This window comes from Aspergillus glaucus (assembly GCF_001890805.1).
Source record: "Aspergillus glaucus CBS 516.65 unplaced genomic scaffold ASPGLscaffold_1, whole genome shotgun sequence".
Taxonomy (NCBI): domain Eukaryota; kingdom Fungi; phylum Ascomycota; class Eurotiomycetes; order Eurotiales; family Aspergillaceae; genus Aspergillus; species Aspergillus glaucus.
In genome coordinates, this window is record NW_019170453.1 from 99,467 (window position 1) to 125,295 (window position 25,829).

Consider the following 25,829-nt stretch of genomic DNA (forward strand, 5'->3'; position numbering starts at 1 on the left):
TTCCTCCCCAGATTCGATATTCTCGTTGATGGCTACAATAGTCAAGATAGGAATTCAGTTCGTTATTGTCTTCTACTACTCCGAGCCCGTGACAATCAGCATTTAATGCAGTCCTTCTTTACTGTTTTCTATCGACGAGACTGAATAGTTTCTAGGCGCCCATTTCCCTTGGCAGTCTCTGTTCGAGATTACTAGCAATCATGGTAATGGAGATGAACTGTATGGATACTGAAGTGTGTCTCAGCGTGATTTGTATTGTTGATGTAAGTGATGAACTGGAAGAAGATCTATACTAGGGACTACGAAGCAAGTGATCTAGCAAGTGATCTAATGAGGGGATCTTCAACAGTCTCTATTCAAACTAGCCATCACGGCCCAGGGTCGTCCAAGTGGTGCCAGTAGGTACTTCACTGGTCGTAAATATGTTATTTAAGGAGTACAGGTCTGTGGCAAATTCATGACCTCATTGGGCCATAGCATGAATGTTGACAGCTGGCTCTCATTCAGGGTACCAATAAGCGCATTGATTTTGAATATCCCGCTTTCAAAGGAGCCCCTCAGAAACCAAGTATCAACTAGAGTATTTACCAAATAGAAATGAGCAAGGATGACAAGTGAGTGTCCATGAAGGCAGTTATGTTCGCTTCTCTCAAGCGACGCCAAGAATGGACTTGGAAGCAGGACTGGCCAGGACAAAATTGCAGCCTCTTCAAAATCCAACTGGATCTCCATGTCAGCAGGTTTCTCTGTTGCTGCACACCGCAATACAGAGAGAATGCGTGAATACACTGTATCCAGGACGTCCATGGCCCCAGACTGCGCGTCCACAACCCAGTCTAGAGTCATGGACGGTGAAGGCTGGGATGTCAGCGTACCCGAGCAGCTGGATAAGTCATCCTTAGCAGGTTCAGGCACATTCAAAGAAGCCCTTATGTTGGCGACTGCTTGGCTGGCACCTTCGGCAAATTTGAATAGGCGGGGTGAGCAATGAGAAAGTCGAGATGATGGTGCATTGAATGGTAAATCCTTCCAAAACTCATCACCATGTGAAAATACCACCATCTGCTGGAGCCGGCTGGCTTTTAACACATGCCATTGATCCTTTATCACAGATGATACCCCTCGGTTGAGATATAACCAGTTGAGATGTAAGATGTCATTTGTTGAAGAGGGATTTTCCATGGCACTGTTAATCTCTTCAGGAGTCTCAGTAAGTGAATTGAGCTCCTGAATCTTAAGAGATGCAAAGGCAAACCCAACAAGCAGCAAAGAACCTGTAAAAACAAGTTCAGCATTGGAGGGAGAGATGCAAGACACCTCTTCTCTGAAGCCTTTCAGTCCTCTTTGATGATGTTCCACAATGACTGCTAAGTCCACTGTATCTGAGTCTTCAAATCCCCCAGTCCTGTTGGCCTCAGCCTGCTGTGTAATCATGTGGATGCCCCCCAGTGCCAGGAGCAGATGCATCAGATACTGATTTTTGCTCCCAAATTCAGGGATGATCTGCTGCCAGGCCATGGCTCTCCTTGGGTGTAATGACATTTGTTTCGCGGTGTACAAATGAAAAAATTGAAGGAGCTTCAAATCATTCATGGCCAGGGCCCCATGCCCATGGTTAGACTGGCTCGAGAAAAGCGCTGGTAATGTCGCGTTTATTCCCAATGGCTGAATCAAACCAAGCGGCGAACCTCCATCCGAGGGCGCAAAATAATCCGGTAATAGAGATCTATTGTTGTTCCCTGTCTCTTCTCTTCTAGGTCTGGGGGGTTTCTTCAAGGGGATGCATGGGCGGGGGTAAGAGCAGGGTTCGCCTCTGGAAGAACATGTGCCGCAGGCGGGTTGAAGTTCATCACACTTTGAGAGATTAGTATCTGGTCTGCAATCGGGAATCAGAAGGACTATGACTTAATGAACATACTTTGACCCTTCGGAATTTGCAAGGATAGCAGCCATTGCGAGACTTGGTGTGGCGGGCGCGATGTCTTTTCAGAAGACGTTGATTGTCCGCAGCGGTGTCAGAAACCACTGAGTCTGCCGTGTGTTCGTCCATTGTTCGAGTTTCTGAAGGTAAAAGAGAATATCCACCATGATTGGCAACTGTGTAAGGCAGGGTCCAGCCTACTGTAAGCTACAGTAGGCTAGTAAAATACGGCGAAGGACTCTGGTTGTAGGGCAGCCGACAGCAACCAGAGACGTATGTACCAAAAGGTTCCAATTCCCGTCATCCAACCACACAACAAGTTGAGGGCTCTAGGGGCCTGAGGCAGAAGACATACCTGCTGAAAATCATTCATAAGATCGGAGTGTAATGTTTTGGAAAGGACAGAAAGATAGCAAACTTGAAGAGTTCCAAGGTTGACAAATTGGCAATATGTAGTTAACTTACTATGTAGCCTAATTTTGGGTCCACTAGACGTGAACTACAGTAGTTCGGACTTCTCTTATCTTAGACTGTGTTGCTTGCCCATGCGGCTGAGTTCGTACTCGTGTTTGTTGGGACGACTACCAATTCCACAGTGGGCTCCTACGGATGTCCCGAGACTTGGTTCCGTGGGTCTTTTATTGTTTATTAATGTTAAAGTCCGGTCCACCAGGTAGATTAGGGTCGGAGACCCACCCGTATTCTTATCCAGGGTGAGACGCTCAAATACGAACACGGCGGTCCATTGACGCCTCGCATTCATTCCGCACGCAAGTATGTCCTCCATCTCAACAGCCTGGGACACCTTACAAAACAAGATCTGTGGTCCATTCTTGTGGGGCCTAACAACGCAATATTTAACTCTTCTGCACCGACTGCAAAAGTTGCCACGAGAGGCGGCTCATCTTCCGTGATTCTACGATCTTTTCATCTTCAGCACAGATATCTCTTGTTGAAGGGTATGACCATGTCATACTCAAACTTCTCTTTATCCTACTTGCGGCAGTCAATGTGGCTTGCAGCATGGCTCCCGCCCAGAAGCGCCAAAATCCTGCCATACCCGGATGGCACAGCGACCCCAGCTGTGTCTTTGTCTCCAAAAGAGACAATACCACCTTCTGCGCCTCTTCAACATTCCTCCTGACACTCGGAATCCCAATTATGCCAGCAAAGATCTCACGACCTGGAAACTGGCTGACAGCCACGCCCTTTCCCGAGAAAGTCAATACCCGGAGTTCCAATCTATCCATCCCCCAGACCGACGGCATTTGGGCACCGACACTTAGATATCAACAGGGGATATTCTGCGTCATTGTCATCTACATGAAAAGCATTTATGGAACGAGCACCGGGTTGATCTTCAACACGAGAGACCCTTTCAGCGACGATGCTTGGACTGTTCCCATTCAGTATAACGCTGAGTCCATAGATCCGGATTTTTTCTGGGACGATGATGGTACAGCTTACGTTGCGACTGCTGGGACCAATCTTCAGACGGTGGATGTCACGACTGGTGCCCTAGGGGAACCAAGCCGGATCTGGAATGACAGCACTGGTAACTTCCTCGAAGGGCCTCATCTCTACAAAAAGGATGGCTATTGCTATCTTCTGACATCTGAGGGCGGCTCGGGACTCAATCACTCGCTTACGATGGCCCGGTCGAAGAATCTCTGGGGCCCGTATCAAGGCTACGAGAAGAATCCTGTCTTGACGAATAGACACATCTCAAGAGTACTTCCAGAACATTGGGCACGCGGATCTTTTTCACAACGCGAATGGCCATTGGTGGTCCTGCGCTTTGGCCTGGCGCTCCGGATCTGAGGGACACACATATTTGATGAGCCGAGAAATGGTGTTGACATCTGTGATCTGGAAGCAAGGAGATTGGCCATCCTTCACTCCCGTACGTGGCAATCAAAAGGGATGGTATCTTCCACCTTCAAACAATATATCCCTAGTGACGGATCTTTCGCCAATAACCGGATATCGTTGATTTTGAGCCCAATTCCACCATCCCCCGTGATTTCGCTTTCTGGCAGTGACCCAACAAAGATTCATATACCATCTCACCACCGGGTCATCCTAGAACACTGAGGCTGACACCGTCAACTGCAAGCATTACGTCTGGATACAAAAACTATACGGCCGGGTACGACGGTACAGAATTCACTCTCATTATGCGCCGACAGACCGATACACTGTTCCAGTATAGTGTTGACGTATCCTTCGCGCCAACAGCCCAGGATGAGGAAGTTGGGGTAACGGTATTTCTAAACCAAGTCCAAAACATCAACCTTGGTATCGTAATGCTGCCAGTCAATGCCACCAACAGAACAGGTTCATCACTGACACTTCATTTCCGCTTTCTTGTCTCCGGACTTATAAGTAATGAGAAGGATATACCAACACCTTTTGTTACATTCGTCCCACACTCTTGGCTACAAGCTCCCATTCGCTTGATGATCCGTGTAGAGAATGAAACACTATGCATTCGTTGCTGCCTCGAGTTCTCGCCCGTGGGACATTTTGAGACTCGGACAGGCTCCGGCCACAATCGTGAATGGTGGGGTTGGACCGTTCACAGGTATGTATATCCTCTTTGTCCAAACTGTCTGTGTGTATCGTGCTGATTTCCCGCTACTAGGTTCTTTGGTGGGAGTTTACGCCACCAGTAATAATGGGAAGGGGGCAACCAAGCCATGTATATCGAGGTGGAGATATTCCGGCCTTGCACAGGAGATCGGCAATGGAGAGAAGAGGGAGGACGTGATAGAGGATCAACGCAGAATGGTCCTCAGGCACCAACAACAGTACATGGAGGCCAGAGCCTGGAGAGAAACGTGTGCTGGAAGCAGCTCTTTATTAGCAAGGCTCACTGGCTGGTAGTCTGTAAAATGCAGAATCAATTAATTATATTCTTGGTCGACCTTGAGTCATGTAGTAGTGAGGATATCTGGCTTCCTGGGTGATAATGGACCTGCGTGCGTACAGCTCTCAATAATGAAATTTGGTCATGATATGACAAATGTTTCCCACTATGATACATGTACCAACTTAGCCAGATGGGATAACATGGTGAGTTATGGACTTGCCAATGGTGATGGTAATTTCAACTAAAAGGCTGATTGGTGCGTTCGATTATATGAGGAAGCAACAAGGATGTAAACGGATCTTGAGTTAACCAACGCGTCTCCCCATCTAGTGCTCTGCAGTAAACGATTTTTAGTTAGCTAATGGGCGACTGCTTTTGGACCTTACGCGTTCTTCAAAAAGCGTGGGACTGTATAGAGATTTGCGCTTGCGTATTGCATACCAAATTGTCAAGAGTCTCCAGATGAAGATGACATTGGGCCAGTAGAAAAGAGCTACAGGATTTGGTGAGAACAAAGATTTTGAACATCGAGACAAGATATATAAACGTATTGCAACGTCCTGCTGATCTCTCGGGGGCAAAGAATGGAGATCTAGAGATACCATAAGCCAGAATATCGGAAAGATGACTGAGGGACTGGCCCGCTGCACCAAATGACTTCTAAACATGAGAGACAAATGTAATAATGTAATAAGAAAGCGGAAAGAAAGAGGGAGACAAGACAAGTAAACGATGAGAACAAAGCATGGGATTAAACACTATTCATTCACAGGATGTGGCTATATACGGCTGTCAAGCGACTGAGTAGCTTTGTTGGGGAATGAGACCAACGGTGAGAAAAATAGAAGACTAGTCTACCTATCACAGATGAGAGCACGGAAGTGAGACCTTGAAATTGACAGCGCTGGATACCGAAGACCATTGATGACTGAAATGGAGACGGAGAAATCAAAAACAGATAGGAGGATGAAACATGACGATCACACGCCACGATAGACTCCATCTGGTTTCACAGTCTGCTCATCCGGGATGCGAGTCAACTCGTAATCCGGGACAACATCCAAGAGTTGAGTAATTTCACGTGGATGAGCGATATTGAAGACAACCATGGTAATTAAGATGAGCAGTGAGTCAAAAACATACAAGTAGACCTCGTGACGCAAAAGGTAGCCTTTATTGCCTTGTATGTATTCCACAAGTCGAAAAAGCGAGCGGACCAGGATCAGCAAACTGGTCACATAGAGAATGTTGAGATGTTTGCGCCAGGGGATCTCCGCAGCGAAGCAGCGTGGGATAGAGTATTTGCGCAGCTTCAAGTCAAACAGGACAGCGACAATAATGAAGAAGCCAAAAAAGACGATTTGGACAAAAAGGCCCACGATGATAATGTGCTCGCCAGTCTTCATACCGTCAAGGCTCCCGCTACTCTGAATGCCACCACCTGGACATAAAATCAGCATAATTGTCCTGCCTTTGACGCCAATTTCACCTTTCCCTTGTCTCGGTAATACATACCAGCGCCTTGAAGGATAAACGACATCACGTCGCCGGTAACAAAAATCTTGGTAAGCCACTTCTTTTTCAAAATTGCATGCGATTCTGCCTGCAGCACCAGGATGATCCGGCCGAGCAACATATAGATCGAGGCTGCCAAGAGAGCTGGGGCGAGGAGCAGACAGAGTGTCTGCACTATGTAGGGACCTAGGGTCCAATCCGGACTTTGTTTGCTTGACAAAGCACGCCCGACATATCCGATAATCTCAACTACTCATATCAGCGCAAGCATAAAACCGTGTAGAGCAAGGTTGCACATACAGAGACCCCCTATCACGAAGGGGATAAAAAACCAGGTCCGGGCTTTGAACAACTGGAAAATGTGGTAGAAAGTTGTGCCCATAAAAAGGAGTGTAAAAAGGACTGCACCGCCCATGCTGGGGTCATAGCGATAGAAAGCGAAGATGGCTTCTTCATCGGAACGGATCGAAGCCATGTTATTCTGCATTTTGGCACGACTGGCCCGATGATTGCTATGGTCAAGAAGATTTGGATATGATCGAGCCTTTGTTAAGTATGGATTCGTAAGGTCAAGCTTCTCTGAACCTTTAGTAGAATTTTTCGCAGGCGATATTATACTGTTTATAAACAAGATAAAGTTCGCCCATGAATATAAATAGCTTGCTGGTAGGGGGTATGAAGTCCGGAAATTTGGGTGGGTTTGTACGGGATGTCGGGAATCTGAATAGCACGAGAAAACGCACACGAATACGGGTGGGACGGCGGCAAAACGAATACGAATGACGGCTCTTCTGTACTACAGCTTGACAATCAGTGAAGGGCATCATCTAGAGTATGATATTATGCATAAAGACATTCCATATTGTATTATGTGTATAAGTAATTGAAACTTCATTATTATATCATTATCCAAAACTCGATCATTAATGCCTAAATTGCACCATGGAAACATACACGTCGGAGCTTCTTTGGGCTTTCGAAATCAGGCAAACTACGTTTTGTCTTGGAAGCAGGCACCATTATCCCGATTGCGGCCTACAGATGGTTTTTCAAGTTCTCGTTCTCTCAATCTCTCTCTTCTTTCTTACAACCATCGCTTTACTGATCTATTCCCATTTTCTCAATCTAATCTGTCTTGTTTTTGACTATTAAGCACACTAACTACTATTTGTGCTCATTTTGACCTCAGAAGCAGTCCATATAACCACTAACCAAACCATTACTCATCTATCGACTAAAATGTCGTTCAAAACCGAAAACCCCTTTATCGACGCCATCCACCACCAGGCTGGTAGACGGGCACGCATCGCCCAGAGAAAGCCCAGCCCCCTACGAGAGGGCATATCCCCAGACCAACAGCAGCAACATGAGCAGCCAATCTCGCTGTGCAACAGCACCCCCAAAACTGCTATTGACGTCCAGAACCTCCTCGCAGCCATTCATAAGCTACAGACACGGTACAGGGCTCAAGGGAGACCTTACATGTCTGTGGCCCCTGACAATGAGGATAAGACACTAAAAAAGGTGCTGAAAAAGGTGCCTGTGAAGTTGCCTAAGTTGCAAGAAGAAACGCCTTCCATTCTGAGAAAGGTCCTTGATGCTCTTGTAAGCTTGTGTTCTTCCAGGGAAGACGAGGTTGTCGCGGTCGGTTTAGAAGCTTGGTATGCTAAGAAGACCAACCAAGATTGGATCAGGCTCCTGGTTGCAACGGAAGGCCGAGTTGAAGAGGAAAGTAAGCAGCAATTGAGGCTTATTTGGAAGTCCATGAAGGAAGTCGCATCTGCTTGGAACCGACAAAGTGTCGGTGGTACGGAGGAGAGGGAAGATCACATGGAGAGGTTCGTGCGAGAGAAGCAAGAGCTCGTTGCCGACTTCGTGAGTCTCTGTATGGGCTTCGTGTTTGTAAAGTGGACGAAGGAGGTCAACTCCGATCTCGCCCTTCTACTGGCCGTACCGTTAGACGGCTTTCCGAAGACCCATCCATTCTGCACGGTGAGGGAGAATATGCGACGCCTCTTTACGATGTACACAAGCCAGAACCCGAAAATTGGAAAGCCACGCGCAGAAGACAAGAAGGGGTGGGGGCGATTTACTACAAGCCTCTCTAGGACAAAAGAGTCTATCGAGGTGTTCACGAGCAGCGACCCCGGTTTTGGGCCCCAAAGCCATATATACGCCGATTACTTCCCGTCAATAGAAAGCTATCTGCATAAGGTTACAGCGTACTTTGAGATAGTACAGCACCTTCAGATGACTGCCTGTTCGCCTGAATGTCAGGACTTCCTCAAGCGTCCATTCAGTCTCTATGCGCTTCCGGAAATGAATATTACGGCTCGTAATGCCCCGTATACGGCTCAGGATTGGGAACGTGTCCTCGAGAAGGCCGCCAACACAACGCCAGAAAGGTACGAGCTGGACCTTGATGTTGTTTCTAAAGATACGGAGTTTATGGCCAGAGAGCCTGTCCCTCGGGATGTCCCTGTGCACTGCGAGTTAAAACTCGTCCTCGAGGCGATGCAACGACCGCAGACTGTCTACACGTACATCGGCATGTCGAAATTGTCGTGCTCCGGGTGTCACCTATTTCTTAGGGTTTTGAACGACGTCTACGGGACGAAGTTCTGGACAAGGGGCTGCCAAAAGAAGGCCCAGTATCCATGGCAATTTCCGCCAGGTTTGTGGTTTGGTGGTAGGGTCACTGACCAGACGTACCGCCTGGTTGCGCAGGCCTGGACACGGCGTTACCACGGGTATCGTCCGAGGCGTGCTCACTTTCGATCATATAGTGCTCCTTCGGTTCCGTCAGTCGTGACAAAGGACACGCCGGTCCCCTCCTCAAAATCGACAACCAACAAGGGAAATGAGGGTGAGGGTCACCGGTGCAGTCGAAGTCTCGCTCGCAGTGCTTCGAGTAGGCTGCGGCGAGTCTCGTCTCTCCTGGGCGCACAAAGGCATTTACCAACTGGCGCTGAGAAATTGCCCTCGTCATAATGCGTCGTGTTCAGGAAGCTGGCTGGAAACTACGGCACTAAATGGGAATGTTGTCAACATCAACATCGCGGTTAAAGTCTCGAGGCTCTAAGTACAAGCAGATTCATTGAGGCTCATCTATAGGTATATAGGAGCACTTTCTCAAGCAATAGTACTTCTGAATTACTTTATTTACAGGCATAATATATTCATCGTCCCATAGAGCTAAGTATTTTGTCCAGCATGGGTTTCTCGTTATAGCAAGAATAAATGACTGGTATTAAACTAAGGTAAATTATCCGCGCCGCAAAAGCGTTTATGCCGAAGCCCTTGTCCACATACTCGCCGAATTGTTCGAGTGACGAATCCTCATCTTGTATAACACAATGTACTCCCCGCTGCTGCTAAAACCCTCGGTGGTATCTCTGCTGCCCTATCAAAATATCGCGCTTTCGTTTTATACTCGCCGGTAGATTTGCGTTTTGTTGGTTTAGAATGTAAAGATATCATGGTCTGAATGCTCTGGGATTTCAACAATCATTCACTAGGCTACCTGCAGCCCTTATCCTGCAGTGCGTGTCTTGGTTGTTGCACTGAAGATGTGAATACAATTCACTGACTGTCAATTACGCGAGTTTGGTGCCTAGCCCTTAACAAAGAGAGAAGCCTAGGGGCACATAAAAATCTTTTCCTCCAAAAAGCACACTCAAACTAACAAAAACCTCGCCACTTTTTTCTTCTATATTCTTACTGATTTTGCAGACCGGGACCAATCGTTTTACCTGTTTGCTTCCTCTTGACTGATAGTAAATGCTGCTGTTCGTTTTTTGTCTACGATGTCAGCGTGGACGCGGACGGGGTCGAAGTCGTCCTCGCCCAAGCAACCTAAGCCACACTGAGACCGTTTCAAGCGAGGAGGGTTCGAAGATGCCAAGCTGCAGCCCAACGCCACGAGGAATATCACCCAGAAAGGCCTCGCCTCGAGCTTCCAAATCCCCTCGAACCTCCGGCTCGCCTGAAGCTGCTCGCTCTCCTCGCCCACCATGTATTCGTACATCGATGTCTCCAAGCTCTCTTGCCGTAGTTGCCGGACTTTCATTTGGGCCATGAGTGCCATCCACGGGACAAACTTCTGCACCCGGGGCTTGGTACGCAGCGACGAGCTGACGGAGCAAGTCTACCGACTTCTGGCCGGGTATTGGATTACAACTTACCATGGATATCGCCCCCGTCGTGTCCCCCTCGCCCAAACTCTACGGCACCGTCTGTTAAATTGCCTGTCAATTTTGGCTCTCCACTCCCTGACGACAATCCCCCCCCTTCGTCCCTACATCCTCCTCAGACCAACCACAATAGGCAACACAGCAAGCATGGTCGTCGAGCTTCCCCGTCTTAAATCATTGATTTTTATGTGGTCCTTCTGCTCCTTGTGCTTTCTCCGTCTGTGTTACGCCCTTAGGTTCTCAGTGTCTCCTCTTTCCCGATTCTACCCCTTCACCCGCCTTGGGTTTTTCGCCTTGTGTCTCCCTTTTGATCGGAAAATGGCATTGTGCTCACGATTTGCTCCCGTCATCATCAGCGTGTCTCCAGCCTTTATCGACGTGCAACGTCGTCTTTCTCGATATCTGCCCTAAGCACTTGGTCGGTATTTACCATGTCAAGTTTCAACGCCTCTTGGTGTCCCCATGGAAATTCCATCACAATATTCCCTTCGTACTTTCACAACAGGAATGGTACAATATCTTCTCCCTAACCTTACAATGGCTCTCATTGATCGCAAACTCCCTTATTCTTTTGTTTTTAAGTGTCGATTGCTACTGAAAATTGCCTTCTTGCGCAAACGGCGTTCTGTTCTTTTGGTCGATATATGATCGTCGGTTTCCGCTCTCGCTGAATCTATGACCATCGCTGGACTATGCCTCGCATCAGGTCTATGCTTCGCGCTGGATCTTTCTCGTTTACAATGGAGATTTCTGCCAATACATCCCCAAGTAATCAGCACAACCCGCGCGCCTATCATGAATTCCCTAGGCTATTGACGAAGATTACGGAATTGTTGAATTTATGAGAAATGGTATATGTGAGGGGTCTTAATAGCTGCGCACACAGGCCAGATGGTCCTCCTTATTGCCCTCCCCTTTGCGCCGTTATTTCTCTTGCAATACGCCTCTTAGTCGATCATCAAAGCCACCTATGGTGGCCACGACTTTCTTCAATGACACACACGGCCTTTCCATTCTGGTGAGACTCAAATTGGGTCTGGTGCGGGTGATTTTTTTCATTCTCCGGGATGTTCAATTCTACGAGTGTGCTACAATTCTTGCGTTCCTTTACAGTTTAACCTGATATCTCCTGACCGAAGTGCTGTTCTCTTGTTGTGGCGATTCCTTTTCATTTGTGTTGCTTTTCTTTTCCTTTCTTCGTTTCTTTCTTGTTCTTTTCTCGAAATTTGTTTGAAACTAATCAAAACGGGAGTATTTTAAATTTATGTTCATGTTCAATGACAGCAAGGTTTTTATGCAGGGTTTATCTTTCCTTCGGCTTTCAAATTATGTATGTATCGAGTCTTTTTCAACACCAGCAAAGTTACAGGATCACTCAGCTCTTAATAAACTTCATTTTTCTCAAGCAATGACCTTCCTATTCCTTTGATAATCCATGCAGGGTAAGCGTGTCACCGCTCAATCCCCATCAAGCCCCCGTCCCTCACGTATCCCAACCCAGTCTCAATCAAAACACCTCCCCAATCTCCCCATTCCACCATTCCACCATTCCACCAATCAAAACAAATCCCCATATATCCTGAATCTTCTCTTCACCAGGAAATCCCAGGAACAACAACAATAGGCTACAATGTCAGATGAATAAAACACCGAGCAATCCGTGCCTATCAACTTAGCACGCTGCTAAAATCGTGGAACAAAGCTTTTGAGCTTATGGGTGATAATGCTTGCGATAGGAATATCTGACGTGGCACTGGGGTATAAATATTGCGCCGTGGTCGGTGGTTTCGAACCACATCTGGTCTTTTCTTTGTGTATATCTATTTTATCTACTGTTGCAGTTTTCCCCTGCAGCTTGAGTTGTCTTCTGAGTTGGATATTATACGGAACACATTACACATTATCGCACGCCGTGCATGCCTGTTGGCATAGGGTGGGCTGTTTCCTGCTGTGGTATATCGAACGGTTTCGCTGATTTGCGCAGTGTGTTGGAAATGAGCCACGTTATGCACTGCAATGGGTGCGCGGAGTACAGGCCGTGTACTATGAAGACGTACCATACGGAGAGTGGGACTGACTTTTTGTGGTTGTGTGAGGAGTGTTATGATAAGTATGGTTGACCTAGGTACGTGGGTGTTGATGTTGATGTGGATGCGGTGATGTTAATGTTTGATTTCGGGGATAGGGAGCGGATGAGCTTGAGTGGGATATCTTTGAACGAGTTGGAAGGTTGATTTTGATTGTGCAACGGTGTGGTCGAGATAATGTTTATGATTGAATGAATGATTCTTGTCAGGATATATTTGCTGTGTGCAACGTAGTCGGTATCCGTCGTATGACCGAGTTTCGATGCGATATTGCAAGAGCGTTTAGAGCCACATGATAGCTCCGTCACCTGATCAGTTCCCGGAGATCTGAAGGAGATGCTAGCCCTAGAGTTTGGGACTCCATAGGTGTCCGGTTGACTGCAAAGACCATTCCTCCTGGCTATTGCATAACGGCGAACGGTGAACCTTTAGATATCAACTGCCCACAAGTCACGCATGTTCACTCCTGCCCTTCCGCAACAAGTTCCGAATCGAACTTTATCGAATTTTCTTTCAGATCGAACTCAAGCAAACAAGACCTGTATGACGTGAGACTATGACCTGGCATGCAAGTAAGCGGTATGACTTATTCGCTGACACTCTTCTCAGTCCAGCGGGGTAAGTAGAGTGAAGAGAATGAAATCAAATTCCATTTCATCTGTAAAAGCACGCAAACCACCAGGGTGTATCGTAAACGCCAACGAAACAACAAGCCCATGTATCAGATCAACTGAACACGGCCAAATGCACCAAACGGTATCCATCAAACTCCAGTGTTCCTTGCAGAAAAAATCCTACCCAATATATATCCACCAGTAAAGCGCCTAACATATCTCATATCCTTTTGTTTTTGTCCAATGTTTGTACAAATCTCACATCCTCGACGACTCTTCCGTAGCATCTACTATCCATTAGTATACGTATACTCAATAAACCCCAATCTAAAGAAGTGCAACCCACAATTCGACTCTAAATCCTTCGGCATCAAAGACTGTCGATGAAAGTTATATCGATTGCGCATGCGCACCGTCCGCATATACATCTCCTGGTCTCGGGTCGGCTCGTATCGCGTCCCTGATTCGCTCGGCGGATATAATTGGCGAGTCAGTGCTGCGCCCATTGAGATGAAGGCGAGACAGCACACGATGACGATGACGATGACCGCGGAGTCGCTGAGTTTTTTCGACATGGCAATGGATGGGGAGGAGAAAAAAGCCCGGGGATTTTGGGGAGATGCGGGTCGCGGATTGTTTCTTTGTGCAGAGTACTATAGAATGCGGGGTATAGTTGAGTGTGGTAAGATTGTTTTTTTTTTTTAGCGCAGGATTTCTGCGGGAGCAGCAGGATGCAGGAAGGTTGGAAGAGACATGATATGAGGGAGAAAGTAATGAGAGAAAAAGAGAAAAGCCGGAGGAGAAAAATAAAAGAGCCCGATTTGTGAGGCACCTGATCCCCCGGTGCCGGATGGCGTCAGATTCTCTCCCATTGGTCCATATATTTTTGCTTGTGATAGGCCCGCAGGAATGACGTTGATTGGTTCTATTGGCTATACAATGGCTGACGATTGGTCAGTGCATGGAGGCAGTGATTTGATCCAATCAAAAGTAAGCACTAATGGGTCTGTACAACGATCTGTGACAGCTATTTTTGAGGAATTTCCTACCTGCAACCAATCAGAGCAAACTAATGTAAAACCGGATGACGAAACCCGCAGTTAGTGGAAGCTTGGCTGATTTGTTCCGCGGATTTGAGTGGAGCTTGTCAGGCACCATTTTTTGTCTCACTCGGCCAAGTCACGTTTTCCTTTTTCGGCGTGCATAGACTCGGTGCTAGTTTTAGTTTTCGCCAAGCTCTATGTGTCAGATCTCAGGTACATTCACTTCGTCTGATTATTACTACGGAGTATGTATAATCCGGTCAATAACTATACCGAAATAGAACATCTTCCTTGTCCGTCAAATCCTCTCCAGCATAAACTGTCTCAGGCCCCGAATCCACACCCTGTTCCCGATCCCGCTTCCTGTTCTCCATATAGCACAACCCCCAATACAAACCCACTAAAAAGATAAACACACACCAACATGAAAGCCCCATCGTAACTCCGCTAAAAAACCTAGGCGCAGCACTAGGTTCCCACAACTGCGGTCCAGCAATACACCCCACACAAAGCCCGATAAAGAAATACGTATTCACCATCGCACGTTTCGTATTGCCTTTTACATTCGACGCGCTGAGACTCATAATCAAGACTAGGATGCCGGGGTTGCATGATGCCAGCCATGAGGATGCAACAAGGCCCCATGTTGCGGAAAGAGGGAGCTTGAGGAGGAGGATGTTGCCGACTAGTGGGACAATCGTCACTAGGATCAGGACTAGGCAGCGGTATTTGGGGAGGATAGAGCAGCCGATCATGGCAACGCAGAGCATGCCCAGGGAGATTGCACCGGAGGGGGCGGTTAGGAGCATGGTCTGGAATTTGTCGTAGTTTAGGCCGTTGATGAGGATTGTGCCGAACTGCGAGGTTAGTCAACGATTATGATAACAGGTGATATCATGGGACTCACAAAAATAACTGCACCGGGCATACTGGCGATGAACCCGAAGAGCAGAATGAACCACGCCTTCGTATCAAACAGCGTCTCTCTGACCTGCGCCCACGAGAACTTGATCTTATCTCCACCCTCTCTATCCCGTTCCATGCGTTCCAGGACAATCTCCCGTTCCCGGGGCGTCAGGAACCAAGCCTTATGCGGCGTCGAGGGCATAGCGATGTAAAATACCACGCCGAATACAGAAGTCAACGTCCCGCATAGAAGAAACAGAACCCTCCATGGCTCGATACTCGGATGATGTATCTTTCCAATTCCGTACATGAGTAGACTACCGATGACCTGGGCGAGGGGATTCATGCCGCCCCAGATGCCGACTCTGAGGGCATGGTCTTCTTTCTTGTACCAGATGCTTGTGATGGTTACGAATGCGGGTGATACGGCGCCTGTATGGTATTAGTTTGAGGTGGAGGGGAGAAGATGTGGGGTACGCTCCCTCTGTGACACCTAGGAGAACTCGTACGGCTGCGAATCCGGCGAAGTTCGTTGGAGCTGCTAGACACATGCATACTGCGCCCCATAGAACGCTATTGTCGTTAGTAATAAGCTGTTGAGTTATTCATCGATACCCACATAGTAACCGCAATGAACCGTGTCAATGGAAGTCTGCCCATAAGATAGATAAAAGGGCCCTCCGCGACCAGTTGCCCTATTCAGTCAGAACCGAGTCATTGACCGACGGATCTGTACATACCGAAGTAAAAAATCGAAGTACACCAGGAATACTGCGATCCTTGCAGGCCAAGATCTTCGATCAGTCCAAAGACAGCTGCATATCCCAAGCTCAATTTGTCCAGATCTGTTGAGCCATTAGAAGCGTCCAAGAGAGTACTAGGCGATCTTACATTGCAGGAAATAAACCATGCACATCTATGCAGTCAGTTAACACTCGCAGAACGAATAATTCCCATGAGTCCAGCTCACCATCGGCAAAATAACACAGTCAATCTTCCTCCGCACCCTCTTCTCATCATCCACCGAGCTGTCCTCTCCCGGAAGTACCTGGACATCGGGATCATCATTAACACGGTGCATCTTCTTCTCATCCCCCTCCATTTTGTTAGTTATGTCTGCCGTTGATGAAAACTATCAAAAAACACAAGTTGAAATAAGCTTGAATCCTTATTAGCTAAAACCGATTCCTTTTGACAACGCAAGGGATAGTCTGAATCGCGGCTGATCTCACCGACACAATTCAGCTGACATGCTTGCTTTTGATAGTGCCGAAGTCTAAGCGGCTAGTGGTGATATTTTTCTGGTACCATTGCTGAACACACCAATAGAATTGGGTAGCACAAGTGAACAGAGTTAGTACTCCGGAGTAGAGAGAGCTTCAGCTACTCCACGAGCGGATCGAGTTACGGAGTCTTCAGCCCTAGCCATTTATGTAGCAGACGCTTCCATTCACGCGGGCCTGAAACCCTATAGTCGGAGAATGAATTGTCTCTAGGAGTGAATAGAAAAAGCATTTCCCGGCATCATGGAACCTGGAATTCGCATGTCCGGTTGACAACGATCATTATTATTTATCTTGATCGGGTTTTTGATGGGAAGACCGTATTGCAGACACGTGGCGCCGAGAGTATAATTCAAACACTCAAATTCCGTGCATCGATTGCAGCTTTCTGAACATTGTATCTGCTTAGACCTGTTCGGCGAGTTTCTACTGTCTCCCAAACTGACGGTGTCGGGGAGGATCCGGAATTAACCGAGGTGCGGGACATCCCGGAAACTACCCATTCATCCATATATCCCGATCGGGACATCCAACTCCCATACAACTTCTCTCTCCAATTCCTTCCCAACTCAAATTCAATGTCTCCATCATGACAACCAACGAACCCACAACCACCTCCACCCCATCATTTCTCTCCTCCCTCTTCATCCGCCAACAACAACCACAACCACCAACACCAGCCTACCACAACCCCACCGAAATCCCGGCTATCAAAAAAGCCCAAAAACACGCCAGCGGCACGCGCACAAAACAACTCATCCGCGCCGCAGAAAGAGACTACAATGATCCACCGGTTCCGGGAGAGTGCTGCGGGAGTTCGTGTGATCCGTGCGTGATGGATTTGTGGAGGGAGGAGATGGGGGTTTGGAGAGAGAGGTGGGGTGGGAATGTTGTTGAGAAGAAGGATGGGTTGGATTGGTAAATGCGATGTTTTGTATTGTGTTGTTTGTATATATGTATATTAGATAGACTCCCAGGAGGAGCATTGTATATTGATTTGGAGAGATTCCGAAGTTTTGTGCAGGGTGCTGATGAGTCGCTCGATGTCTTCCTCCTTATCCAGTTCGTATATAACCAACTCCATTGGCACAGGAATCTCCGGAGTATCAACACCAGTTATCGCAGTCGGCGCTCGATGAATCCTATACCGCCCATACTCTCCATCTTCCCCATTCAACAGTCCCTCCACACCTTCCTCTCCCCCATCAACCTCCATAGTAACAACCCATTTCTTCCCTCCCTTCAAACCTTTCCCATCACCAACATTGACCGCAACATAATCCCTCCCCTCCAACACAACCAACTCCCAAATCGACTTCCCCTCCGGAAGTACAGGATGATGCGACGAGATGCGTTCCCGAATGGCCGGATCCCGCGTAAACGCGATATCATTCAGCGGGTATAGCGTTAGGAAGTGCCATTTTTGATTCTCGTGGTTTGTGGATTTGTAGCGATAAGCTGCGTTGGGACCGCCTGGGATTGAGAGCAGTTCAGGGATGTGGACGGTGTCGTACCAGGTGTTGTAGGTTTTTGGTGTTAGGGTGGGGGAGGTTATGGTTGTGAGGATGTAGAGGAGGGTGGACATCTTGGTGTGTGTGTAAGGTGATGAGAGGAGAGGGGGGTGAGAAGATGCATATAAAGGGTGAGATGTGGAATGTGGCATAATATTTCCGTTTTCGGATACTGAAGTCGTACAAAACATTGCTTTTCCAAAATCATGAATAATCCCTCTTCAACTGTTCAACCGGAGGAAGAACACCTCCTTCCTCCAACATGCGGAACGCATTTTCAAACGAGTCCCAGGTATCTTCATACCCCGTCCATCCCAACTTCCGCGCCTTGTTCACATTCCCAACACATCCCCATTCTCGTCCCAGGACGAACGTCAAAAAGTCCCAGGTAGCCTTGTCCCATGCATCCTTGTCCAAGTCATACTTTGACTGGACCTTCTTCCACGCTTCTTTAACATCGTCCCGCTGCGACCATTTCGCAGGGTCGATTGGGAGACACAGCGCAGGTGGTGTCGTGAGGATATGGCTCTTTGCGATGCCCATTTTCTGAGCATGCACGACAATCGGGTGCTTAGTTCTCATGTCCATATTCGTTGACTGGTTGGCATACGCCTCCGTAGTCGCGGGGCTGAACATATCTTCTGGGATCTTGCAGCCGAAACGCTCCGCCAGGCGTGGCCACAGTTCCTGGAAAGACTGCGTGTCGCCATTAACGACGTTGAAGATGTTATTCCCAGCCCCCGGTGCTGTCGAAGCCCAGAGACAGAAACGCGCATGCAGCTCAGCAGATGTCCAGCAGTTGTACACAAAGTAGTTTTTCTTGTTACCCGGGAATATCAACTTCGACCCAGGCCGCGTCTTGCAGACCGTCGCATAAAGTCCCAACGACGCAGCCTCATTCATAAAATTCCCCTTCGCATACCCAATCACATCATTAGGAAGCGTACAAACCCACTCCCACCCACCCCTCGCCGCAGCATCCTCCACAACCCTTTGCTGCACATAATAAAAGTTCGACGGCCACTTCACACCCCCAACGCCCCCCTCCAGCCTCGGATCTGACTCAACAAGCGGCTGCTTCGTCACCCCCAAATGAACACCATAATGCTTAAACCCACACGTCAGAATAAACCGCTTCAGCTGCTTAATCGCCCCCGTAATCTCGAGGGCATTGATGAAGTTCTCCAATAACGCGCCGTTTACACGCGCCGCTTCTTCTTCGTCGGATTTGGCTAGATACGCGCAGAAGTAGATGTAGTCTGCTGAGACGCCGGACAGGCTGTTGGCCATTGATGAGGCAGAGTCTTGGAGGTCGAGGTGGGCATGTTGGGTTTTGGGGTGCTGGGTGCCTGGTTGGCTGCGGGAGAGGGTGTAGATCTTTGTGTAGGTTGGGTCGTTGATTAGGTGGCGGACGATGGCGGCGCCCATGAGGCCTGTATGGTTAGCGCTGGGGGTTACCAATTGGGGGGACACGAGGTGAGCGGGGCTTACCTGTTGCGCCGGTTACGATGGCTGTTGGCATTTCGTGCTTGCAATACTTCGTTTGATGAATATGTTACTGATGAAAAATTAAAGTAGACTCGACATATTGCAGTTCTATATATCAATAGCATCGATGTTGATACTATCGTGACGTCACGTTCACAACCAGTTATTACTACGCCGAAAAAGGAAATTTGATAATATTGACTATTATGGATTACAAGTCAATTAATAAAGCCGAATAAACAGTCTTCTGGCGCTGTGGTGGTACGATAGGTTCGTATTCATGTCCTTTGGGGCGCCTACCGAATCTCTCCGTATACTCGGGCTGTCATGTCATTCGGAACTATAGTATACTTTCTGCTAATGTTCCAGCAGAATTAGAACAAGCTCTACCGGACCAGTCTACCACTTCTAGATCCTCCCACGAACAAGGAACTCATCCCAAAACCGAACCCCAGCGCCTCGCCCCTACCCACACATCATGCTGATCATGTCCTTCTCTGCTTCCATCCTTCCTCCCATGAGCATCTCTCACAGCACTTCCCATCCTTTTGAAATCCGTTCTTGTGCACAAAACCGCTGTTATCCTTGCCTTCTTTACCTCCTACTCCAGGCTTTCCTTTGTTTGTCAGTTCCCCGTGGGTTGTGTCAACCATGGCGCCTCACTCCTGACTGGTTGAATCTGACAACAAAGAGAATTAGAGTGATGCCAGCTCTGACCTGACTGAGATCTTTTCAGACAACAGATCTGACAGTGACTCCACCAGCAACCCTGAACTTGATAGTGAGGATTCAGATAATGAAGATGAACCCAGTCATGATACCTCTGATGATTAGGGCTAGCTTCCTCCAAAACACTATTTGGCCCAAGCGGAGAGCTTGAATGTCTCAGCTTCTGTTACGGGCTCGGAAACTAGCAGATAAAACGAATAATATTCATATCTAGACTAGGTAGCCTAACGACGAGAATATCGAATCTGGGGAAGAAGAAGAAAAGAAAATCTATCTAGGCGATGAACGGTCTTTATAGACATTTGTGTGGTGCGGCTTAAACCCTTGTTTGCCCATATTGCTTGTATGGCATCGTTTGATATGTTGGCGCTATTTTTCTGGCGTTGAGCCGTTGAGCCGTCACAGAAATAGAGTATCAGCGCCGGATCAATGTGATTAATGCGATGACTGCATTCTGCCCTGTGGAAGAGGGGCGGCCCATGCCTCAACCCAGCCAATCTCACTGCCGGCCTGTACTTGACAATGACGAACCTTGTACTCCTGCCAAACGGCAACAGCATTTCTCAGAGGACAAGACTGAGATCACCCTGCGCCAAGCGATGGAATCTGTACAGATCAAGTCTCCAGAAGAGCAACCCGAGATCTGCTTTCTTTGTCTGGGGAATGCTAATCTCCCACTGAAGAAGCAGATTGTGGATCACACAACACCCGGTTCACTCACCAGGCATTTTCTACGAAAACATGTCAATCCTCCCTGGCCAACCAAAGGGGTTAAGTGTAATGTCTGTGGGATGTGGCTGCTCAAACAGATGGTTCATCTTTTAAATCATGGACAGTTGAAGTCCTACCAACCCGTAGCACTCCTTAACACCCTGGGTAAAGTGATGGAGTCAGTCATAGCAAGGCGGCTCAGCTATGCAGTTGAAAACTATGGCCTACTACCAGCACAGCACCTGGGGGGGACGGAGGGGAGTTTTAACAGAGCAAGCAATCCATTTCTTGCTAGAAAGAATACATAAAACCTGGAAAATGACCCCACCCCATGTAGCCAGCGTCCTGTTTCTTGATGTATCAGTTGCGTTCGACCATGTTTCACACACACAACTGCTCCACAACCTGCGGAAGAGGCGGATAGACCATGACACAATAGGGTGGATAGTGAGCTTCCTTAGCAACAGAACAACCATCATACGGATGGGCGACATAGAATCCGACTCATACCATGTGGATGTGGGAATCCCACAAGGCTCACCACTCTCACCGATCTTGTACCTTTTCTACAATGTGGACCTCTTGGAGACCGCTGGTGACAAGGATATACAGACAACAGGATAGATTGATGATGTTTACTTCTTCACGAGGAGTACATCAGTGGAACGGAATTGCCGGAACCTCGAGCGGGCACACCAAAGGACTGAAGCATGGGCAAGGGCACATGGGTCAAGAATCTCTCCTGCGAAATACCAGCTTATACACTTCACTCGCTCCAGGGCGAAATTTGACGTAGCGCAAACGGTGAAAATTGGAGACACAGAGGTCAAACCCACCAAGTCAGCCACATACCTGGGCATCATACTGGACCCAGCACTCCGATGGGAGGACCAAATCAGACACGTCCAGAAGAAAGCAATTCCCCTCCTGAGGCCACTGGCAACGCTGGCAGGAAGCACGTGAGGGGCAGGTCTGATACAGTTGCGCCGGATCTACCAATCTGTAGTGACCCCAGCACTCCTCTATGGATGCTCAGCGTGGCACACCCTCAAAACAGACAATGATCATCATCAGACACGCCTACGGATTCTAAACCAAATCCATACTAGAGCCATGGCGGCCACTGCAGGTGCATTCAGAACCACAGCGACAGCAGCATTGAACATAGAAACGCATCAGCTACCTAATGCGATATCCAGGAAACACGGTCGGCCTACATGGGAGAACAGTCGGAGGCCACAGTATACGTCGCGGAACTGCAAGGGATCCTATTAGCTCTGGTCATCATTTTACGCCGCCAAATACAGCACGCAGTGGTCTTTACTGACAAACAGGCAGCACTGCGGGCAATGCAAAACCCAGGCAGGTAGTCAGGACAATACGTCCTGGAGACAATCCTAGCGGCCATGGATAAAGCACGCTCAAGCAAGCTCACAGTCTGCTTCCAATGGATACCCTCACACAGTGGTGTCGAGGGGAACGAAAGGGCGGACGAGGCAGCAAAAGAAGCAACAGGATGAGAGAAGTCATGACCGCAGCAACAGCCCCCCCCCCCACCAATTCAGCAGAGGCTTCTCCGATCAGCAGTAGAATCCAGAATTCGGGAGGCAATATACGCACAGTAGGAACATGACTGGCAGACAAGCCCACATGGACGGGCGGTGTATGAGCTAACGCCGGCCCCAAGCAAACAGGTCCTGAAGATGCATCGGAGTCTCTACCGGGCTCTCAGTACAGTCATCATACAGATGCGCACGGGGAAGATAGGGCTCCGACACTATATTTATCAGCGCGGGGTACCAGACGTGCCAGATGGGGACTGCCGATGTGGGAAGACCACCCAGACAGTGCGGCATGTACTCCTGGCCTGCCCCCTCTTCAAGCATCTTCGAGAGCAGTTCTTGGGAAGAACGGGTGGAGGACTAGAAGGAGGCGGGGACCTGAGGATGATCCTGAACACGCCTAAGCTCGCAATCCGTGCAGCCAGATTCATGCTGCGAACCAAGCTCCTTGGGCAATTTGGGGCCGTGGATGAAGACCAAATAATTTAGACAGAGCACTGAGGTCATTGGGTACATAGCAACCAAAGAGGGCCCGGGGAGCCCCGGATTCCCACGAATCTGAGCGGAGCCGAGCTTTCAGGTCAAGCACACACCATAGATGTAAATAGGTTTTAACAACTGCCCCGGCGGCGTACAGCCGGAGGGGCGGTTCCCGCATAGCCATGGATAAGATTGGCTGGGACGGGTATGAGTAAATTTGAATCCGAATCCGAAACATGGCGTCACTCTCACATGTTACTCCTTCCTATGTGGCCCTTTTTTACCCAGAAACCCATACATCATGGCTACTTGGCTAAGGTGGCTTTTCGGCGCGTCAACAACAGTGAAGGAAGACGATGAAAGGAGGGTGATTACGATGTTCGGTCCATGCCGCGTTACAATTCAAGAAGGGCGTTTTCACTGCTTTTGCAAAGCAGGCCTCCATGTACATCCATCCACCTCCATTAACTTGAGTGAGCCGTGCTCAACATGCGACCATCCCTTGGCAGAGCATGAAAATGTCCTAGGTACTCTCTATTTCCATTGTGTTTCATTCATTATACAAAGTACGCGTGCTCATCTGTACTCTGCTTTTAGATCACTCGTTTGCTTCGGTCCATAAGCTTTCCACACTTGAACCAAAACCGTCCGGCTCCTCTTCGTCTGTTCCTGCTGTACAACTTGCAGATACAGGGTTTTCCAATACCATATCCCCGCGAACTAGGTCTATCGAGACGCTCGCCCATCTAATCGATGAGCATGCCATAATCCATGTTCGCGGAACGCCGGCATCGGGTAAGAGCATAATGGCAAAGCTTCTTTTCCGGCATTATTCTCGTCGTTATTTGACTCAGCGACAGCCAATGATTGTTTTTGTTGCCGACTGGAAAGACTGGGTGGAAAACAATATGGACACTGTTGATTTTCTGGTTCGACAGTGTCACCAACTAGGACACAAGATTCAGAGAACAGAGTTTTTGAATGAGGCAAACGACGACCTCATTTTCATTTTAGACGAAGCGCAGGTAACTTATGCCGATTCCTTTTTTTGGTATTCAGTAATCAAAGAGCGCCTCGCCGCCACCAAAGGTCCGCGATTCTGCCTATTTACATCGTATGGCAGCCCAAGTACCGGCTCCCCTGATTACCCAAAAACAACCATCCCACCAATTCTGAAAAGGGAACAAAGGATCTCGTTAATCGTCCCTCACGATCACGTTGGGCATAATCTCTGTTTATTCTACAAACAAGAGGAATTCAAAGACGCCGTGAAGAAATGGGCTGACACCACCGACCACACAATCGGTGAAGATGTCGCGAGCTACATTTTCGAACATACAAACGGACATCCCGGAGTTGCCGGAGCGATGCTCCGATATGTGGCGCTGGTATTTTTGCAGTGTTCTCGAATTCCGATATAAAATACTGTGCTAATGTTATGTCTAGTTTCACCGAGATCACCTCAAGCGGTCTGGCGTTTCGCACATAACATACCAGCATGTTGGCGATGCGTTAGAAAACGATTACGAGTTATTCAAATTCCTTAATTATGATGTCGCGGGAAGGAGCCTTCCATCGAAAGCAAGACTGCAGGGTGTTGACCCCCTCATCGTCGGTGTGTTGTTGCGCATCTTAACCCATGGGAGCCTCGAATTCGATAGGAATGATGATGCGTTGGAAAAGTGTTTCAGACTGGGCTTTATTCATGTCGACGAGCCCGAAGAAGGTCGTATGATCTGTGTTTTGCCCTCTTTTTTGCACGCCCGGTAAGTTGCTGTCTCCTAGCCGCATCCCTTTAACCACTTCAACGCTTATAAAATGCAGTTTTGTTGAATATACGTATGGCCTGTCTATGATGAAACCTTTCCCGGTCACAAGCTATCCCGATATTGAGGCTTTAGCATTGAAAGTGTTGCAGAGGTTCTCGAGGACGGTGCTTTGCATGGCAGAACGGGGCCAGCGATATGGCCCTTCTGGGAAGCCACGCCCTCTTGAGGCGGCCTATCAGGATGAATTCTACAGATGTTTTGGTGAAGAAGTCGGCCCAGGTGTCGGTATCATTTCTGAACGGTCATGCATCGGTCAGGGACACATTGATTTCCACATAATCACCCCTGGCTGGGGATTCGAACTTTTACATGACGGCGACCGGCTTTTGGAACATTGCAAAAGATTTGAACCACGTGGAACATACCACCAATCCATCCAACAAGGCCTACTCACCGATTGGTTGATATTGGACTGTAGGCGCTCAATTCCTCGCAAACGTTGTAAGAACCTTTATTTTCTCTTTTGGGGTTTTCGGGACTGACGTCTAAAGACCCGGAACCCAAACTATGGCGAATTATTTTTTCCCAAGATTATTCACGCGTTCGAATCCTAAATGGCGACAACGAAGAAATTCACCCCGAGTTTTTCTTAACCAACTATTGATAGAATGCAAATCCCTGTTTTTCTATCCCTTTGATTGCTTCTGCCTTTAGTGCGGTGCTGATGACTTTATGACCTCTTGATGACTACTTGATTTTCGTCTGCCAGGATTATTCCCACATTGTATATCTTAGTATGGGCTAGGCTAGGTTGTTTGATCTGTGTGTATCTCTTGCTTGCTATTACTGTTGTGAAGCAAGCTAAGTAAATTTATTTTTGCTGCTGACCTGGTGGTAAGGAGCCAGCTATTACAATACTATGACCAGGTGATTAGTCTCGTGCCGCCTCATCCTTCCCATACAACCACCGCCAAGATTGAAGCGGTAGCTGAGGTTCTCAGCATGCCCGACAATTCCACTAAATTCGTCCGGGTGAAGGAGTGATTCGCGGTCAAATCCGGCAATGGTGTTCCACTGTCTGAAGTAGAAAACATGAAAATTCTTGCAGTCAACAGTAAAGTCACAGTTCTAAATGTCTATCTACA

General features: G+C 48.1%; 12 protein-coding genes across 12 annotated transcripts; 4 read left to right on the forward strand and 8 right to left on the reverse strand.

Annotated features, from left to right (window-relative positions):
* Positions 1 to 237: 237 nt before the first annotated feature.
* Positions 238 to 2,515, reverse strand: ASPGLDRAFT_185773 (Zn(II)2Cys6 transcription factor domain-containing protein). The gene is made up of 3 exons (XM_022543041.1): positions 2,387 to 2,515; positions 1,919 to 2,279; positions 238 to 1,854 (listed from the first exon to the last, which is right to left on the reverse strand). The coding sequence occupies exons 2-3, from the start codon at positions 2,048 to 2,050 to the stop codon at positions 430 to 432; spliced, it is 1,557 nt and encodes a 518-aa protein (XP_022405642.1). The 5' UTR covers positions 2,051 to 2,279; positions 2,387 to 2,515; the 3' UTR covers positions 238 to 429.
* Positions 2,516 to 2,944: 429 nt separating this feature from the next.
* ASPGLDRAFT_62591 (uncharacterized protein) lies at positions 2,945 to 5,038 on the forward strand (the record flags this gene model as incomplete). Its single annotated transcript, XM_022548545.1, has 5 exons — positions 2,945 to 3,476; positions 3,652 to 3,909; positions 3,974 to 4,414; positions 4,566 to 4,687; positions 4,913 to 5,038. 5 exons carry the CDS (start codon positions 2,945 to 2,947, stop codon positions 5,036 to 5,038), a joined length of 1,479 nt encoding a protein of 492 aa, XP_022405643.1.
* Positions 5,039 to 5,773: 735 nt separating this feature from the next.
* Positions 5,774 to 6,783, reverse strand: ASPGLDRAFT_62592 (RTA1 domain-containing protein; the record flags this gene model as incomplete). Its single annotated transcript, XM_022548546.1, has 3 exons — positions 5,774 to 6,234; positions 6,309 to 6,557; positions 6,609 to 6,783. The coding sequence occupies 3 exons, from the start codon at positions 6,781 to 6,783 to the stop codon at positions 5,774 to 5,776; spliced, it is 885 nt and encodes a 294-aa protein (XP_022405644.1).
* Positions 6,784 to 7,870: 1,087 nt separating this feature from the next.
* On the forward strand, positions 7,871 to 9,475 carry ASPGLDRAFT_185838 (nucleic acid/nucleotide deaminase domain-containing protein). Its single transcript, XM_022543042.1, has 2 exons — positions 7,871 to 7,913; positions 7,993 to 9,475. The coding sequence occupies exon 2, from the start codon at positions 8,073 to 8,075 to the stop codon at positions 9,297 to 9,299; it is 1,227 nt and encodes a 408-aa protein (XP_022405645.1). The 5' UTR covers positions 7,871 to 7,913; positions 7,993 to 8,072; the 3' UTR covers positions 9,300 to 9,475.
* Positions 9,476 to 10,056: 581 nt separating this feature from the next.
* ASPGLDRAFT_30717 (uncharacterized protein) lies at positions 10,057 to 10,386 on the reverse strand (the record flags this gene model as incomplete). Its single annotated transcript, XM_022543967.1, has 1 exon — positions 10,057 to 10,386. The coding sequence occupies one exon, from the start codon at positions 10,384 to 10,386 to the stop codon at positions 10,057 to 10,059; it is 330 nt and encodes a 109-aa protein (XP_022405646.1).
* A 2,781-nt stretch (positions 10,387 to 13,167) lies between these two features.
* Positions 13,168 to 13,489, reverse strand: ASPGLDRAFT_40890 (uncharacterized protein). The gene has a single exon (XM_022545291.1). The coding sequence runs from the start codon at positions 13,350 to 13,352 to the stop codon at positions 13,194 to 13,196; it is 159 nt and encodes a 52-aa protein (XP_022405647.1). The 5' UTR covers positions 13,353 to 13,489; the 3' UTR covers positions 13,168 to 13,193.
* On the reverse strand, positions 13,461 to 13,777 carry ASPGLDRAFT_30718 (uncharacterized protein; the record flags this gene model as incomplete). Its single annotated transcript, XM_022543968.1, has 2 exons — positions 13,461 to 13,489; positions 13,549 to 13,777. 2 exons carry the CDS (start codon positions 13,775 to 13,777, stop codon positions 13,461 to 13,463), a joined length of 258 nt encoding a protein of 85 aa, XP_022405648.1.
* Positions 13,778 to 14,367: 590 nt separating this feature from the next.
* ASPGLDRAFT_40892 (uncharacterized protein) lies at positions 14,368 to 16,253 on the reverse strand. Its single transcript, XM_022545292.1, has 7 exons — positions 16,122 to 16,253; positions 16,043 to 16,067; positions 15,892 to 15,996; positions 15,771 to 15,846; positions 15,633 to 15,724; positions 15,153 to 15,583; positions 14,368 to 15,102 (listed from the first exon to the last, which is right to left on the reverse strand). The coding sequence occupies exons 1-7, from the start codon at positions 16,230 to 16,232 to the stop codon at positions 14,506 to 14,508; spliced, it is 1,437 nt and encodes a 478-aa protein (XP_022405649.1). The 5' UTR covers positions 16,233 to 16,253; the 3' UTR covers positions 14,368 to 14,505.
* A 361-nt stretch (positions 16,254 to 16,614) lies between these two features.
* Positions 16,615 to 17,743, forward strand: ASPGLDRAFT_40894 (uncharacterized protein). Its single transcript, XM_022545293.1, has one exon. The coding sequence runs from the start codon at positions 17,024 to 17,026 to the stop codon at positions 17,354 to 17,356; it is 333 nt and encodes a 110-aa protein (XP_022405650.1). The 5' UTR covers positions 16,615 to 17,023; the 3' UTR covers positions 17,357 to 17,743.
* Positions 17,396 to 18,019, reverse strand: ASPGLDRAFT_30721 (uncharacterized protein; the record flags this gene model as incomplete). The annotated part of the gene is made up of 1 exon (XM_022543969.1): positions 17,396 to 18,019. One exon carries the CDS (start codon positions 18,017 to 18,019, stop codon positions 17,396 to 17,398), a length of 624 nt encoding a protein of 207 aa, XP_022405651.1.
* A 130-nt stretch (positions 18,020 to 18,149) lies between these two features.
* ASPGLDRAFT_115175 (SDR family oxidoreductase) lies at positions 18,150 to 19,467 on the reverse strand (the record flags this gene model as incomplete). Its single annotated transcript, XM_022539664.1, has 2 exons — positions 18,150 to 19,378; positions 19,437 to 19,467. 2 exons carry the CDS (start codon positions 19,465 to 19,467, stop codon positions 18,150 to 18,152), a joined length of 1,260 nt encoding a protein of 419 aa, XP_022405652.1.
* Positions 19,468 to 23,721: 4,254 nt separating this feature from the next.
* ASPGLDRAFT_30723 (uncharacterized protein) lies at positions 23,722 to 25,348 on the forward strand (the record flags this gene model as incomplete). The annotated part of the gene is made up of 4 exons (XM_022543970.1): positions 23,722 to 24,303; positions 24,362 to 24,681; positions 24,740 to 25,185; positions 25,236 to 25,348. 4 exons carry the CDS (start codon positions 23,722 to 23,724, stop codon positions 25,346 to 25,348), a joined length of 1,461 nt encoding a protein of 486 aa, XP_022405653.1.
* Between the last annotated feature and the right edge of the window lie 481 nt (positions 25,349 to 25,829).

Coding starts and splice junctions, on each gene's coding strand:
- ASPGLDRAFT_185773 (XM_022543041.1), bottom strand. CDS start 2,050: ATGGACGAACACACGGCAGACTCAGTGGTTTCTGACACCGCTGCGGAC. Junction 1,855..1,918: donor GCAAATTCCGAAGGGTCAAA/GTATGTTCATTA, acceptor AATCTCTCAAAG/TGTGATGAACTTCAACCCGC.
- ASPGLDRAFT_185838 (XM_022543042.1), top strand. CDS start 8,073: ATGAAGGAAGTCGCATCTGCTTGGAACCGACAAAGTGTCGGTGGTACG.
- ASPGLDRAFT_40890 (XM_022545291.1), bottom strand. CDS start 13,352: ATGGATACCGTTTGGTGCATTTGGCCGTGTTCAGTTGATCTGATACAT.
- ASPGLDRAFT_40892 (XM_022545292.1), bottom strand. CDS start 16,232: ATGCACCGTGTTAATGATGATCCCGATGTCCAGGTACTTCCGGGAGAG. Junction 15,997..16,042: donor CATGGTTTATTTCCTGCAAT/GTAAGATCGCCT, acceptor ATGGCTCAACAG/ATCTGGACAAATTGAGCTTG. Junction 15,847..15,891: donor TACTTCGATTTTTTACTTCG/GTATGTACAGAT, acceptor CTGACTGAATAG/GGCAACTGGTCGCGGAGGGC.
- ASPGLDRAFT_40894 (XM_022545293.1), top strand. CDS start 17,024: ATGACAACCAACGAACCCACAACCACCTCCACCCCATCATTTCTCTCC.